Source organism: Nematolebias whitei, chromosome 16 (assembly GCF_014905685.2).
Source record: "Nematolebias whitei isolate Nwh7 chromosome 16, NemWhi1, whole genome shotgun sequence".
Classification (NCBI taxonomy): domain Eukaryota; kingdom Metazoa; phylum Chordata; class Actinopteri; order Cyprinodontiformes; family Rivulidae; genus Nematolebias; species Nematolebias whitei.
In genome coordinates this window covers 38242594-38258856 of record NC_056513.1, presented here as the reverse complement: position 1 = coordinate 38258856, position 16263 = coordinate 38242594, and the positions used below count along the sequence as shown (strand labels likewise).

Sequence of the window (16263 nt, the reverse complement as noted above, 5' to 3'; positions counted from 1 at the left end):
TCTTTACGGCTATCATGGCATCATCACTGTCGCAGCTGACTTCAGCTATGAGTTTTGTCATTAGGCTTCTTGGTTCCAGCCTTACTGCTTCCTGAATCTTTTTCCTAAGTTCTTCTAAGTTCTGTTGGTTTTCTGCCGTCCAGACCCATAATTTCTTGCAATTCGTTTGACTGTCATTTTCTTTTTTCTTTAGGCAGGCATACAGTGGTTTGGCGTACCTCTGATAGTTAGGGACATGATCTCTCACATAGTTACACAGCCCTAAGATCTTCTGTAAGTCGTTCTCTGACTCAGGAGGCTGAATTTGTTCGAGTTTCTCCCTATACCCTTCTGAGAGTCCTAGGTCTGCTGTCACTTGAAACCCTAAATAATTAACTTGGAACTGTCCAAGTTGGCATTTTTTCAAATTCAGTTTCAATCCTGCCTCTGTGACTCGCTGCACCACCTTAGCTAACCTCTCCAGGTGCTCTTCCTCTGTGTCATCTGCGATAAACACATCGTCGATGTAAATTGTGGCGCCTAAGTCTTTGAGCACGTCCATCACGACTGACTGAAATACATTAGGAGAGTTTTTATATCCCTGTGGTAGCCTCTGCCAAACATAACTTTTTCCCTGGTGGGTAAAAGCTGTCTTTCCCTGTGATTGTTTTGCCAGCCTAAGAGAGAAAAATCCATTTGCTAAATCAATGCAAGATTTGTACTTTTTCACTTGTAGAGTTTTTAGGGTGCCCTGCGGGTTGATTAGACTCGCTCTGTTGGCTACTGTTCATCTGTTAAGGGCTTTGAAATTAATCACTGGTCGCCACCCTCCTCCTGCTGATTCGGGCTTCTTAACTGCTTGGATTGGGCTGTTAGTTATGGGGTTTGTTTCTTCCCTAATAATTCCTAACGCTCCTAATTCTTTCACAATTTTGTTCATTTCTTCCACTGCTCCTGGATTCAGGGGATATTATCTTACTGGTGGGTGAACTCCTCCTTCGATTATATGTACAAACTTTGGGCCTAGGTCTCCACAATCATTTTTAAATCTGGCTATTGAGGCTTTCTCTAATATTTGTTTTAACTTCTCTTTCCCAGCCGGGGAGAAGTCACTCTCATCCATTTTTTGTTTCGTTACTTCAGGGATATTTACAGGTTTATACCAGTCTTCGGACTCACCTTGTTTGTGTGTGAACCCTATTTTTACTAGCCTAGATTTTAACTTCTCTAACCTTCTGTTTAAGGCTCTTCGGTTCTTTTTTGGTTTCTTTAGTTCTTTTAGATCTGTAATTGTCATAAGGTTATAAGGCCCTTTTATCCACACAATTCCTTGCCATAACCCGTAAGGCATTGTTTCAATTTTTCCGTTTGCTAACTGAACTGTCAGGTGTCCTACTGTTTTTAGGTTCCTGCGGGTCATAGACACCTCAGCTCCGGAATCTATTAGGTAAGGTTCTTCCTCTACTTTAGTGAAGATTTCGTCCCCCTCCCAATAGGCATCTTCCAGAGTGACCCGCAACCTATCTGCCATTATTTAGCTGGCCCTCCACTCCCTTTCTCACGGGATTCATGGAGGGCTCGTTTTTCTTCTGGGGTCAGTTTTGCATATTCTTCTGGGGGTAGGTATTTACCTCCTTTCTGTGGTGTGGAGTTTGAAGCTGGAGCTGAAAATCGTTTTGGTTGTTGGTCCCTATATTGAGGTTCTGACTGCCTCGGTGGTCTCTCCCTGTACTGCGTCCCTTGCTGTCTCGGGAACTGTTCTCTGTATTGTGGCTGTTGAGGGGCCTTTTGTGTCGGCTTTGGTGGTTTTTGGCTTTGCCTGCTCTCACTTTTCTTCTTTTCTTCCCAGAACAGCTGCTCTAGGTCATACGATTTTACTGCCTGGTCTATCTGGGCGTCATTAGTTTCATGAGGCATTCTAGCAAAGGTGAGCTCTCCCCTTCTTCCCTTGGATACGATCCTTAAGGCTTTAACATACCTTTTAGGGGGAATTACTTGTTTAAGTTGATACCAAACTGGGGTGAGGCGTTGGCCTTGATCCATGCGCATTCTTGCCCGCTGAATGTGAGAGTCTTCGTCGTCCATGTCTTCTAGGACTAGTTTCTCATACTGGCTTTGAGCTGATTCCCCTTTGCTCATTGGGTTTGTGGTGACATTACCTAGCCACAACTTTTTTGCTGCATCACACTCAGTGGAGCTAACTACCATGGGCCACACATCTTTGATGTATTCCTCGGTGGTCTCCTGGGGTTGTTTTTCTCTCACTAAGGTTTTCAGCTTTTTGTACTCACGATAACTGTCAGTTTCTGGGCCTGGGGCCTGGTTTTGTCTAGCCTGCCTGGGCTCATGGGTTGATTCAGGCATTTGATACTGTGGGCTTGTCTCGGCCGGGTATGTATCATCTTCCTCATCGGCCGATATTTCATCTCGCAATTTCTTCTCTGTTTCTTGGGCATACTTGTAGGCCGTCTTTTTCATTCTTCTCAGCATCACATCATGTACAATCCCTAAGTATGCGGTCCTAAACTTACTGGTTAAGGGTTTGTGGGCTGCTAAGGTGGGGTATGAGGGCATCATCAAAATGTTGGCCCACTCTCCCAAAGTGGCTTTAACAGTCAGTTCCACTGTCTCTTCTGACCTGTCTGCCCATATTGGTGGAATGTCATAGTGATTTTGGCCAGCTTCAGGGATATAAGTTCGACGCCCATCACTCGCCTGCACCGGGCCCCAACTCAAGTCCCTGGCTAACCTTTCTGATACTCTATGTACGTCCAGTATTTCTACTTCCTTCTTTTGTCCTTTTCTTTGTCCTATTCTTAATGGCTTAAGTGGACCGTCGTATTGGCCTGCTATTGATCCTAGACTGGCACTACCTTCGTCATCTGTGTCTTCTTGACTCGGGTCTACGTCTGGTTCTCCCTGAGAACTCTCGTTGTCATCCTCCTCACTCTCTATGTTTAAGGGTTGTATTTTTGTCACTGTCTCTCTCTTTGGCTGTCCCTCTCGTGAGTCTGCTCCGCTTCTGCGTCGTCTTGTGGTTGTACTTATCAGGTCATTTTCTGAGGGTGAGGTCAGGGACATTTTCGACCCCTGAGGACTGATCCTTAATGGGTCTTCACTTTTCTTGGCTCCCGGTGATGATCCCGGTGTCGATGATTTTTCTGTGTCTTCTTTCCCTAACTTTAGGGGTTCTCTGATTGGTCTTTCTTCTTGTTTTGTCATTGCGGCCACAACCCTGGATTTCCGATCTTCATCTAGATGAGTGGGGGTCACTATAATCATTTCTTTTAAGTGGGCTTCTGCTGGCATGTCTTTGGCCAGGTACGTCATTGAATTGACCGCTATTCTCTCAGCTGTTTCCCACTGCATATGGTGGGACCGGAGCCCATCTATTCCTATCACTATGCGCCTGAAGCCGAACTCTATGGCTCGGAACACTCCTTTCTGCAGAGCTTCTAACATTTCCTTGAGATACCTGGTCTCATCGGTTGCTTCTTTATAGCTTCGAATTGGGATGTGTATTATCGCATAGTACGGAGCATCAGCTCCACTGGTCATTCTTGTTTTTGGCTCTTCGCTATGTGGTCCACCGGTGAGTTGTTTTATTTCAACTTGGTACTCCCTACCGGCTACTTTCTTTAAAGCTTTTCTGTAGGTTGAGTTATGGATTTTGTACTTATGATTTGTAAATACCAGTAACGCATCTGCCTCTATAGACCATGGTGTCCCTATCACTTGGTATACTCGGGTACCATTTTGAAACTTCACACATTGAGTCTCTTTCGGGAGTGGTTCTAGAACCTGTTTGAGCCCTGCTGTTTGCCTAATTTTTTGTTTCTTTTGTGAATTTTCTTTTTCCCCCTCCTCTTGACTGTAGTCTGACTCGGGTTCTGGTTTTAAGTGTTTTTCTTTAGCCTTCTTTTTCCCATAAGTTTTTTGGGTTTCTCCTGAGGGGTTCTGTTTAGGATTTTCTTGTTTAATCGGCTGTTTTTTTAGTGGTTCTGTCTGTCTCTGCTCTCGCATTCCTCGTAACCCCCTTTCTGCCCACCCGGTTTCAGTGGTTTCGAGCCTCCCCATCCTGTCCACTATGCTTTGGGCGAGCAGGTCTAAGTTCTTGTCAACCTGTTTAAGATAGTCTTTACACCCTGTGTCCTCATTATTATTTTCTTCAGGTTTGTTTTCTTTTTTGATCATACTTGCTAATAATCTCAGTTGCTCTGCTCTGGTTTCCTCATCTGTATCAGAATGGTATTTGGGAGTTTCTCTGTACGCACTCAGGTTTGGAGTGGAGCTCACGAAGGTGGGGGGGTGATTAGAAGTTGGAGGGTAAGCTTCCTGCTTTAGCCTCGTGCCTCCTGGGTTTCCTCCTTCCCTTTTAATATTGAGGGGGGGTATATTCTTTAAAACCACGTCCTCTGGATCGCTTTGGTTTTCTTCATTATCCGACTCTTCGGGGGTTTGTACAACGGAGCTGTGCTCACTTTCAGGATCCATTTCTGATTTTTTCTCTTTTCTATACTCCCTCATTCTTGCCAATTCTTCTTCACATTCTTTATATTTTGCTGTTGCCCTGCATAGAGGGTTTGTAATGTACCCGTCTAATCCTGTCACTTTGGATATCATTTTCACTATGGGGTCATACTCGATTGAGGGGCTAATTACTGTCACTATTGTCGTTTGTTTTTGTGTCTCTATCTGTTGCACCCACCATTGTAACCATGTTTTTACTTCTTTTTTTGATTTTGCTTCGCCTGGGTCTTTTACCACCACTGTTTGAACTCCCTTCCGGGCTTTCGTACAGCAAAACCTTCCTTTTTCTCTTATAAATTTTTCCAGTCCGTCCTCCAGAACTTTTCCATCTAGCTGGGGATTACTTTCTCTTAGTATTTTCTTCACTGCTGGATTCCAGGTATGATACCCTTTTCCATATAGGATGACTTCCGCCTTGGTTATTCCTACTGGTTTTTCTCCTGTACTTTGTACCATTATCTTTTGGCCATCTGTCTTTCCTTCTACTGGCTTCTGTTCTTCTTGGCTCACCTGAGCCGGCTCGGTTTTGTCTGGCTCTACACTCGTAGATGCCTCTCCTGAGGCCATCTTTATGTCTTTTCTTGTCGGGTCAAGTTTGTCGGTCCTCAAAGTCTCCAGACTTTATCCTAACGTTTTGGACTAGGACAGACTAGCTGCTTACCTACGATTCTGGATTATGGTCAGTAACCCTCGTAAGCCTTCTACCCCTCCTCACTAGCCTCTTGTGATCTATTGGGGGTACTAACTGGGGGGTCTCCCAGTCACTGACAGCTCCTCACTTTCTAGAGCTGCTCTATTGACGCCTATCAGTCCTCTGTAGCGCGTCCTCACTTCTGGGACTGTTCTAGTCCCATCTGGGGTGCCATGTCTGCTTTCCGATGAGCAAAGGTAACCACTGGAGGTAGCGATAAGCACCTTTGCTTGCAGCCTCTCCTCCAAGGGGTCCGGAAGCTTACTTCAGCGCCGTGGTATTACCTGTAGCTGTCTAAAGTAGCCTCATTAAGGCTGCGGCGAGGTGATTCATCCAGAATATTAACGACCTTAAATCCGTGAGTCACACCCTAATTTCACTCTGTCACCTCGACCCTTCAAGCAGCAGGGAATGGATCTTCTGGTCCAGAGAAACTCGCGTTGTGGCCGCTCACCTCTCACATTAGCGTTGCAATTGTTAACTGTTCTGGTAATCTTTAGGGCCCTGGAAACGGGCTCAAGGGTGTTGTTTATCAACTAGGAAACCTTTACAAAAACCTCCTGTTATTGGTGTTGTTAAGTGAACCAAGCATTTCCATGTTTTGCTCATTAAGGGTGAAATAACAGTCCAGATTTGTACGTTTTGCTTTGCTTTTAATCAATAGTTTGCGCAGGGGTACAGCAACAGGCACAATTTTATAATGATTAATTTTTCATGAGTACATAGGATACACTTTCTTCCCTAAACAAGGCGATGACTACTATCTGTGGAAATTCTAAACCTCAAGAGCCCTTGAGGGTTTACAGATACTGCCTTCACATAAATCTTTCACAACTCAAGCCAAAAGATATTCTCTCTCAACTCTTTCATGAACCAGAAGCACCTTCGAGCAAATCTCACCAGTAACCAATTTAGTACTCCCAAATTTATTCTGTATGCTGTTCTTCCAATTTGATGAAATAATTTAATTAGAGCAGAGTAAGATTGAGGTCGTCCGCTTACCATGATTTTGGAGTGACCCTTAGTGGGACACTTGTGGGGGGGTAAGGGCAAATTTCCTGTTCTCTAGGAGAGAGATACAGGCCAACCTCGAAGACAAGTACAGCTGTTCCAAATTAGAGGATCAGAGTTTTGGACGGGCCCAGGTCAAGCATTAATAGAAGTAGAAAACTCATCCAGTTTGAGGGTTGATGAAAGAAAGCTTAAATCCAATCCCATGTCAGTGAAGAAAAAAATTAACTCCCATCATCGTCTCAAAACTGGTAAAATCCAACTCTTTTTGGGCTCCCTCTGATCCGACGAGCTTGTCCATCGCCTGTAATCTTCTCTGCTCAGCTCTCCCAGTTCTGCTTTCGACACTGCATTGACCAAGTTCATTCTGTCCAGTCTGTATTTAAAGACTTATTCATCCCTCCTCCTCTTAAGGAGGGGTTATGGAAAATTACATCATTTCTTTTCCAGTAACTTCTCTGCTGTTTTGCACCTCAACCGGTTTAGACCGGTTTTCTCGGTACTTTCCAGAACTTGTTTTGCTCAAAGATGCGTCATCATGAGATGAGCTGTGTTTTGAACTCTATGACTTCTTTGTGCTCCTCTATTGCTCGAGGCATGTCCAGACTTGTTCTTAGGTGGGCATGTTCAGACATGTTTCTCTGTTACATGAGGCCTCACAAGTGAGTAAATCACACAATCATACAAAGGATTATACAATTTCTTAAAGATTAATACTTCCATTAGTTGATTATGTGTTGATTATTAGTAAAACAGTTTGGTTACACATTATCAAAACAGTAAAACACTTTTGATTACACTTTATCTTGTTTAGCTGGATTTAAAGCAGGAGTTCAGTCCTTATGTTGCTGAGGAGAACTTTTGATCAGGCTTCATTTTTCTTAAAGCTGGTGGTCTGTTCATGCATCATCACTACAGACACCTGGTTTATTGACAGTGGATTCCTGCCCAGTCATTAGAATTAGAAGGGACGAGAGCTTCGACTCCCCCTCCCAAAAAAGGCGAGAGGAAACAAGGTTTCCCAGCAGCCAAACCACAACAGGTGAGTGCCCCCTGGTCCAGACGAGATCCTAAACGGTTTCCCAAGGAACCAGAGGATGAACAGATGTACCAGAAGGGGGGCGAACGCCCTAAGGGTAAAAAGTATGGCACCAAAAGTGACCCATACAACCAGGGATCTCACTGGGAACCCCAAAGGGGGGTTACTGTTTCCCCACCACGTCGGGCTGAACAGCCTGAGACGAAAAAGAAACAGCAGCAGGTCCAGAAAAAGAACCGTAGGCCTCTGAGCTCGGACGAGACAGACAGGGTGCGTCGGTTGTTGGACTTGTTGGAAGGTGTTGCCACGGACAAACAACCTAACGCTTTGTTTGGCGATATCATTGCTGATAAGTCAGAGCACACAGACAACACCATTACTGCTGTCACAGACAGTCACCATGATGCTGTTGTGGTAAACTCTGACACGCCCTCACTTGAGATGGGGGGTACAATCACACGTCACCGACGGTGACCCGTCACAAACTGAAATCTCAGAAACAGCAATAGCTGTGCTAACGGTTCAGTCAAACCAGGGTGACACAAACAACAACGCTGCCGCTGTCAGGGACAGCCACCAGAATCTTGTTGTTACAAACAATGAGAGCCCCTCAACACACGGTGAGTGGGTGATCTCATACATCAATGACGGAAGCCCGTCAAAAGCCGAACTCTCAGGAGCAGCAGCACTGCACCAACGGTTCAGAAAAACCGGGATTACACAGGTAAAGGTAAACGTGTGAAGAAACGTCGGCCAAAACCTACAAGGTTCCTGTGTAACCTGATCAGAAAGGGGGTCGCTAAAAAAGCTTACCTGTCGATCACACTTGAAGGGGTCGTCACACATGAAGCCCTACTGGATGGTGGAGCCGACATAACTATTACGTCAGCTAAACTGTTCGAGGAGCTCAGGACTGCCGCTAACGGTGTTCACAGGGAAATACCTCTCATAGAATGTGCTATAGGACTGCAGGGCCTCACAGAGACGAGGACAACCCTAACAGCTATAGCTATGGTTCACATGCAAGTTGGCGAGATGACAATATACCACCCGGTGTATGTGTTTCCGGTTGGCTCATTCCCATTTTTGGTCGGCCAGGATTTTATAAATCGCTTTGAAGCTATTATAGATTATGGTAAACAGACAATGTGGGCTAGAGTGAGCAAACCCTTGCCAATACTCATGCCTCCTGAGACAGTCACAGACTGCCCAACAGCAGGCACTGCAGAAGGCACCGAGGACCTCTCGACAGAGAACACAGTCCTGGTAAGTTATCCTTCAAAAGCATGTGAAACCAAAAACATCCAACCGGTGAACCCGACTCTGACTGAACAAGTCAGCCTCCTCTGTGTAGTGATGTAGGGTTAATTTAGCTTAGGAGCTCCACTACAATCAATATTTAATAACGGGTTCTCTCTTTTTCGAGCTACTTGACAGATATGTGACAGAAATACTGTGTGGGAGATGGTCTAATCAGTGACATGAGACGTTAATTTTCTTTGACCCATCAAAATGAATGTGGTCATTTATTAACATAATCAAATTTTAACATCAAAACATTGTACACTTGATTATTCCGATCGGCTCTGATTAATAAAACTTGGCACGTTTTACTTAATAAAAACAACAGACATTTCTGAAGATATCTGGATTAATTACTGGCAAGATAGAAGAGTTTTAAAGATGAGAAATGAAGGAGTTTAAATGGAGGGAAAAGATGGATGAGGGAAAGTGTGTTGACGAAGAACGGCACCCTCCATCCGAACCCAGCTCAGCCTTGGTACACTGGTAGTGAAGCGACTCGTTACCTTTGCAGAAGATAGGTCAGCTCCGGTACGGAGTTCCATTTCAACGCTACCTTTCAGCGTCTCCTTAGGATGGCTGAGAATCGTCCGAAGTAGTGACTGTACTCCGTTCAACAACACGCTCACCTCACGGGTGGACTCACATGAGCTGTGAGTCCGTCAGAGGTTCCACTCAGATTTGGAAGATTCCATAATCCCAACTAGACTCGGAAGAATTCTCGGAAGAACTGCTGTTCGGAACTTCTGTTCTCTCGTGCTCCCAGAACTTCTGTTCTGTTTCAGAACTTCTGTTCTTCCCCAGAACTAACTGGAACTAGGAAGTGTCGACTTTTAAAGAGTTCTGCTTCCGGTCACTTTTAGGAAGTCCTGATTGGTTGAAAGAACCAACAGGGGTGTGGTTTTAGTGACGTCAGAGGGTCACTACAAGTCAAGAAAACAGCAGGAATGTTTTAGAAACGTCCCGTACAGACAGAAGACGTGTTATGGCGAAGTGGGAGGAAGCAAATGCCAGTAGCTTCTTATTTACCGTCTGCTATGTTTAAAAACAATCCACTTCGTTCTAATAACTTCTTTCTGACTTTCGACCGACATCACTACTTCTCATTTCAGACAGAAGATCAAAATGCATAATTACTTTGTAACAGACATTTAACTTGATTTCTACTTTGAATGAGGATTAAAAAAATCATTAATACTGTTTCACAGTTGATTTAAAATGAGTGGTTCACTTCAACATTTAAAATGGTTTGAACTAAACACACTTTTGATTATCAAGACATTGTAAAAATAGTAATGATAATATAAAAAGAGAGTGTTCTTTCAATTGATTAGTTCAGGATACAATTAGAAAGTCTCTGGATGAGCTAATTTGTATTTCTGGATTCAAATCAATGAAATAACAGTTCCTGTCCCATGAAGGTCTTCAGAGACAGGTTTGACCGGAGGCCGAGTTCACTACATCTGTGAGCTGAGACAGTCAGGGCCCACCGGATACTACCTACCATTGGAAGTTCAAGGTGTAGAGATCCAAGGATACCACCCCAAAGATGCTGTACTGTCGTCGGGGACAGATAAACCAGCTATCAAGGACGGAGCCGTGGACGGCCCTCAGAGGTCCTTTGACCCCTCCTGGCTGCTCGCAACTCTGCCAGTACAACCTACAGCCGAGGTGATGGCAGTCACACGTGCACAAGCTACAGCCAAGCCGGCTGACAACACAGTCTCTGTACAACCCATGCTGACTGACCCAGACATCATCCAACTTCAGAAGTTGGATCCTGCAATAAACTCTATGATGCTGTGCTTGACTGACCCAGAGAAAAACACTCCGCCCGAAGCCAACCTAGATTCCAATCCAGACCTTAAAGCCCTCTTTCAGCTGCGCAAACAGCTAAAACTACTCAAGGGCATCCTAACTTTAGCTCATGGAGCGATGTCCTCACCCGTGTTCGCGGTCCCCCATGACCAAAGGGGGGTGACGTTAGTTAAGGTAATGTTACCAGATGCGATAACGTGATCAAATCTGACAGTCAGAGTGAGTGACGCACCGAAACGTCGTTTCTTAGTTGCTTAATCACTACTTTTGTCAATGTTGAAACGTTTTTCTGGTTGATTAGTCACTATTTTTGTCGATGTTGAGACATCGTTTAATTGGTTTTTGGTATTGTTTCTGAACACCCCCAGCAGGAATGAATTTTGTGTGTACTTTAGTTAGAGACTAAGAGGACTTTAACTATGCCAACATGCAGTTCATTTGTTAAAATTCAATCTTTGCGGCGTCAATGTAGATTAATGCTACCTTAAGTACCATAATCTACATTGGTCACACGACGCTCAAGCCGAACCTACTCGAACAATCCTATGCGGGGGGGGGGGGGGGGGTAGCTAATCCTTCAGTTGAGTCTCGCCATAGACTCCAAAACATCTAGGGGAAAACCAAAAAACCAAACCTCAAGTCGTTTGTCTAAAAGGACAACAGACAATTGAACCAAACTATATTTTGCCATGTAAATCTAACTTAAACCAAGTTAGGAATGGAAAGATAGTTTGGAATGCACTTCTATAGGTATAAATTCCTAAATGAAAATTTTTCAACATGACCCACCCTTTAAACTGGTAACTTTAGCTGATCTAAACCATGATAGCTTACACACCAGGTGCATATAGGTTAAGGTCTTATGTAAAATCCCACTCATAAGCCCAACTAAAACCACATAAATGCATGACACATAGAACCAGAATGCCACCCACTGGGAACCACCAGCAGCAACCTTCGCTGAAGGGACCTACAGCTCCAACGTGGGTCTCCAATCTTCATCCAGTGGTTGCCTCTGCAGTTCAATCGAGGGAACCCCTCTGCATTCTGATCAATCAACACCTCCAATCGTTGTGGATTTATCGTTGTGGATTATATGACTTTTTCCAATGGATTACAGACTTTGTTTTCAAGGGGTTAAAGCGTTGCTGCAAAGGAATTACCAACAACATTATGGAATTACCAACAACATTATGGAATTACCAACAACATTGTGGAATTACCTAAACCGTTGTGGGATTACCTTCTTTGACTTTTGTTTTCCTCTTACTGGATTACATCAAGATCAAGGACATTCTGAGGCGTAAGTTCATGTTGGAATTCATCCCCATGGACAGGCGATGATTTCCAAAGGGGGGACTGTAGTGGACTAGGCCTCCGACCAAAACCTGCCTCTGAAGACCTTCATGGGACAGGAACTGTTATTTCATTGATTTGAATCCAGAAATACAAACTAGCTCATCCAGAGACTGTCTAATTGTATCCTGAACTAATCAATTGAAAGAACACTCTCTTTTTTATATTATCATTACTATTTTACAATATCTTGATAATCAAAAGTGTGTTTAGTTCATACCATTTCTAAATGTTGAAGTGAACCACTCATTTTAAGTCAACTGTGAAACAGTATTAATGATTTTTTAATCCTCATTTAAATTAGAAATCAAGTTAAATGTCTATTTTACAAAGTAATTATGCATTTTTGGTCTTCTGTCTGAAATGAGAAGGAGTGATGTCGGTCAAAAGTCAGAGACAGTCAAAAACAAGTTGTTAGAACGGGCTGTCGTGTTTTTAAAACTCTCAGACAGTAAGTAAGAAAACTGGCACCTGCAGTGTTTCTCACTTCGCCAAAACATTTCTCTGTCTGTTCCTAAAACATTCATGCTGTTTTCTTGACTTGTAAAAACCGTCTGACATCACTAGAACCACACCCCTGTTGGTTGCTTCAACCAATCAGGATTTACTAAAGTGACCGGAAGCAGAACTCTTTAAAAGTCGACACTTCCTGGAACTATTAGTCTTCTGAGGTTCTGGAGTAGTTCTGGAGTGAAGTTCTGTTCTTCAGTTCTAGCTGTTCTGGAGTTCTGGAGTTTTCCACTGCTGAATGGAACTTCGGACTCCGTTTTCCAGTCTGTTGGAGCCATCCATCTCTGCAGGAGCCACGACGTCTCGCTGTGGCTCCACCAGGCGAATGTCCTACAACTTCTTAGGAAGTTTGTTCTATTGAACGGAGTATCTCACAACTTCTGCCGAGTCGCAGCCGCCCTGAGGAGATGCTGAAAGTTAGCGTGCCAGGGACCTCTTGACCGTAGCGGACACATCCTCTGCCAAGGTAAAGAGTCGTCACGAGCTTCACGCGAAGTGTACCGCGGGCGAACTGCGTTTGGAAGGAGCGTGTTGTTCTGGTCTACCGACATACATCTTCCTTCAACATCTCTGTTTAAACTCCTCCATATTTTCCATCTTTAAACTTCTATCTTGCCAGTAATTAATCCAGATGCCTTCAGAAATGTCTGTTGAACCAGATCAGTCTAATCAAGTGTACAATGTTTTGATGTTAAATTTTGATTCTGTTAAATAAATGACCACATTTATTATGATGGGTCAAAGAAAATAACGTCTCATGTCACTGATTAAACCATATACGCACAGTACCTCTGTCACATATCTGTAATTAGCTCGAAAAAGAGAGAACTCGTTATTTAAATATAATTGTAGTGAAGCTACGAAGCTAACCTAGCCCATAGAACACTACAACCGTAAGGTGGAATTGATTTATGAGAATCGTAGGCCACTTGCAGCTTTGGAACTCACCAGCTTGTTGGAGTCGATCTTGGAGGAAGCTAATGAGCACGGACCAGCAGAAAGCCCACAAATCTGTCTGTTTTTGATCATGAGAGTACCAGCAGAACTCGAGGCTGATGAGAAACAGTCTGCCAGCACAAAATCAACCGTGGCTCATCTGAATCAGGCCTCCCTGTTCAGCCTTGAACAGGCCAACTTATCAAATGGCTCCTGGAGGTCTGTAAACTAAGAAGGCTCTGTTCTATCCACCCCCCCAACCGGAGAACTTCTGTGAACACTTATCAGAGCTGTACCGGCTGACACCAACATGTTAACAGGACTATGGTACTATCTGGAAGTGCTTCATGGACACATCTCTTCGTCTTGTCGTCACATGCAGATGTTTCTGTAAATGTGCTGCTGGTAGTTGTTCCATGTCTTAAATCGTGTCCTGACAAGGACAAGGTGTGAAGAGATCTTTTTGTTAATACCACCATCCTCTCCTCATGGTCTTTCCCCTTTTCTATCCAAATAATCAGGGGCCACGCTCCTAGGAGCTGCAGTCACGTGCACTCCGCCCATGTTTTGGACAACTATACGGAATAAAATCTCGCTGTACTTGGGTGCAGTGATAATAAAGCTTCTTCTGATTCTTAATAATCTAGAGCTAGTGTGGCGTACAGTCTGTTTATGTTCATGGAAAGACAAAGAAAAATAAAGATTATTTGAAGTGAAAGTAGCTCATTGTCGCTTTCACTTGTGCTTTCTGTTGTATCACTGGTTCTCTGTGTGTACAGTGGTGCTCCCTGCATAAACTTGCTGTGTTTTATCTTCTGCAGCCAAACAAGTGGAGTATTTAATCAAAGAGAAGCATGTGTACTTGATGGCCAGCGGTCGCATCAACATGTGTGGTCTGACCACCAAGAACATTGACTACGTGGCTCAGTCCATCCACGAGGCCGTCACCAAAGTCCAGTAAAGGCTCTGTCAGTACTTCTGCTTATATGTTTGTACCCCAACCTCACTGTTCTCTTCTGATTGGGTCAAGTGCAGCCTGGAGTTTTACTGTTGAATCAATGAGCAGTCAGATGTTTCTGTTCTCATGTAAAGGTACGAGTTACGCGCCCTTGCCACAGTCGGATTGAACTCTTTCTACTGAGTCACCACTCGTAGGTTAGAAGTTCAGTTAAAATGTTTGTTGACAGCCATTTATAGTGCAAACCACAAAATTCTCCATTTCTGAGCATTGATCAAAGTGGACACAAGAATGTCGGTTGAAAGGAGCTTTAAAAGTAAAAATTAAATAAATAAAAGTGCTTCCTTACTAAAGATAGTGTTCAGAAAATACAGAGCAGTTAGTGTAAGTATGTAATCACAGCTAGAGGTCCTACTGTTTCTCATTTACGCACTGAATTCCAGCTTCAGCTGTGAAAAAAGATGAATCATTAAAAGTCAGCTTTTAGAATGAACAACATGCATGAGGTATTGTAATTTTTATTTATTCAGCAGCACATTGATCGTAGGATCTGTCGATGGGTTTGGATTAAATTTTACTCTTATTGTTGAAGAAACATTTTTTAAAAGGTTATTACGACTGAACTGTCCTGTCTGCTACAACGGACTGGAAAAGTGATGTTCCTGATGTTTCACCTTTTCAGACGTGTTTTTAGTTAATTTACTGAGTTAAGAGCCCCCGTGGTGCCATCACAGAAGGAAATCAGCTCATTGTTGCATCGGTCTTACTCTGCAGTGTCTTTACCTGTAACACAAAACCTGTATGAAGCTGCTGTCCTTCACTTCCCTGATGTTTGTGATGACATCCTGCAGTATGTTTATGCAGAAATAAATTATTATCCACCTATACAGAGTAATCTCTTGTCATTTTGATGTTGTTTATTTTTATTTGCTTTGTTCCTTGAACATTATGCATGTAAATAAAATAACCACTAAAACTGCTGCGAACACTAGGCTACTACAGCAGATGTGTTCAGATAAGTACACCTGTAAACATGTAAACAAGAAAAAGGGTTAAATCACATCATTGGACCAGTTTCATGCACAAACTACTGCCTCTGTAACTAAATGGGTTTAAACCACCAGGGGGCGCATGCACAAAGGTTTTTTTTGACTAGGGGGTTCCTCTGTTCAGCACAAGTACATAATCATTGGTCAGATGTGAATAAATCTGGCAAAGTAAACATTGGGTGGAAATCTACCCCCCCCCCACACACACACACACACACACACCTCCTGTCCGGCGTTGTGCCACTCAGAATTATTGTCTGAGTGTCAGAAGTGATGCCCAACAAATTTACTTTCACAAGCACAGCATTACGGCTGGCCTTAATGCTCCACTTGATTGGACAATTACATTTTATTAGAATTTGCTTTGGGTTTGTTTCAGATGTAATGGACATGGGGATGAAAAACAAAGAAGAAAAGTGAGAGAAGGGTTAAAAGGTAAAGGAGATAGGAATAGAGGAGAGAGAGAGAGGGATAAAGAGAACACAAATCACCATCTCTGTTGGGTCATCTGGACAGTTTATTTTTTTTTGCTGAAATGTTTCACCTTTCATCCAGAAGGCTTCATCAATCAAGGAAACTTAACACAAAACTGATCCTTCCCCCAACAGCTTACTCCAAAGTGGAACAAACCAGTTATGTTCGTGCTAAGATTATATATATATATGTATATATATATATGTATGTATATATATATGTATGTATATATATATATATGTATGTATATATATATATGTATGTATATATATATATATATGTATGTATATGTATATATATGTATATGTATATATATGTATATATATATATGTATATATATGTATATGTATATATATGTATATGTATATATGTATATGTATATATATGTATATGTATATGTATATATCTGTATATGTATATATCTGTATATGTATATGTATATATCTGTATATGTATATATCTGTATATGTATATATCTGTATATATATGTATATGTATATATATGTATATGTATATATATGTATATGTATATATATATGTATGTATGTATATATATATGTATGTATGTATATATATATGTATGTATGTATATATATATGTATGTATGTAT

At 42.7% G+C, this 16263-nt stretch overlaps 1 protein-coding gene across 1 annotated transcript in view; it reads left to right on the top strand.

Moving 5' to 3' along the window:
• LOC119422605 (aspartate aminotransferase, cytoplasmic) overlaps window positions 1-15025 on the top strand; it is a 40698-nt gene extending 25673 nt beyond the window's left edge. Inside the window, exon 9 of the mRNA XM_037689990.1 lies at window positions 13994-15025. Within this exon, the coding sequence (XP_037545918.1) occupies window positions 13994-14133 (140 nt within the window). The 3' untranslated portion in view covers window positions 14134-15025. The remainder of the gene's footprint in view (window positions 1-13993) is intronic.
• The last annotated feature ends 1238 nt before the right edge of the window (window positions 15026-16263 follow it).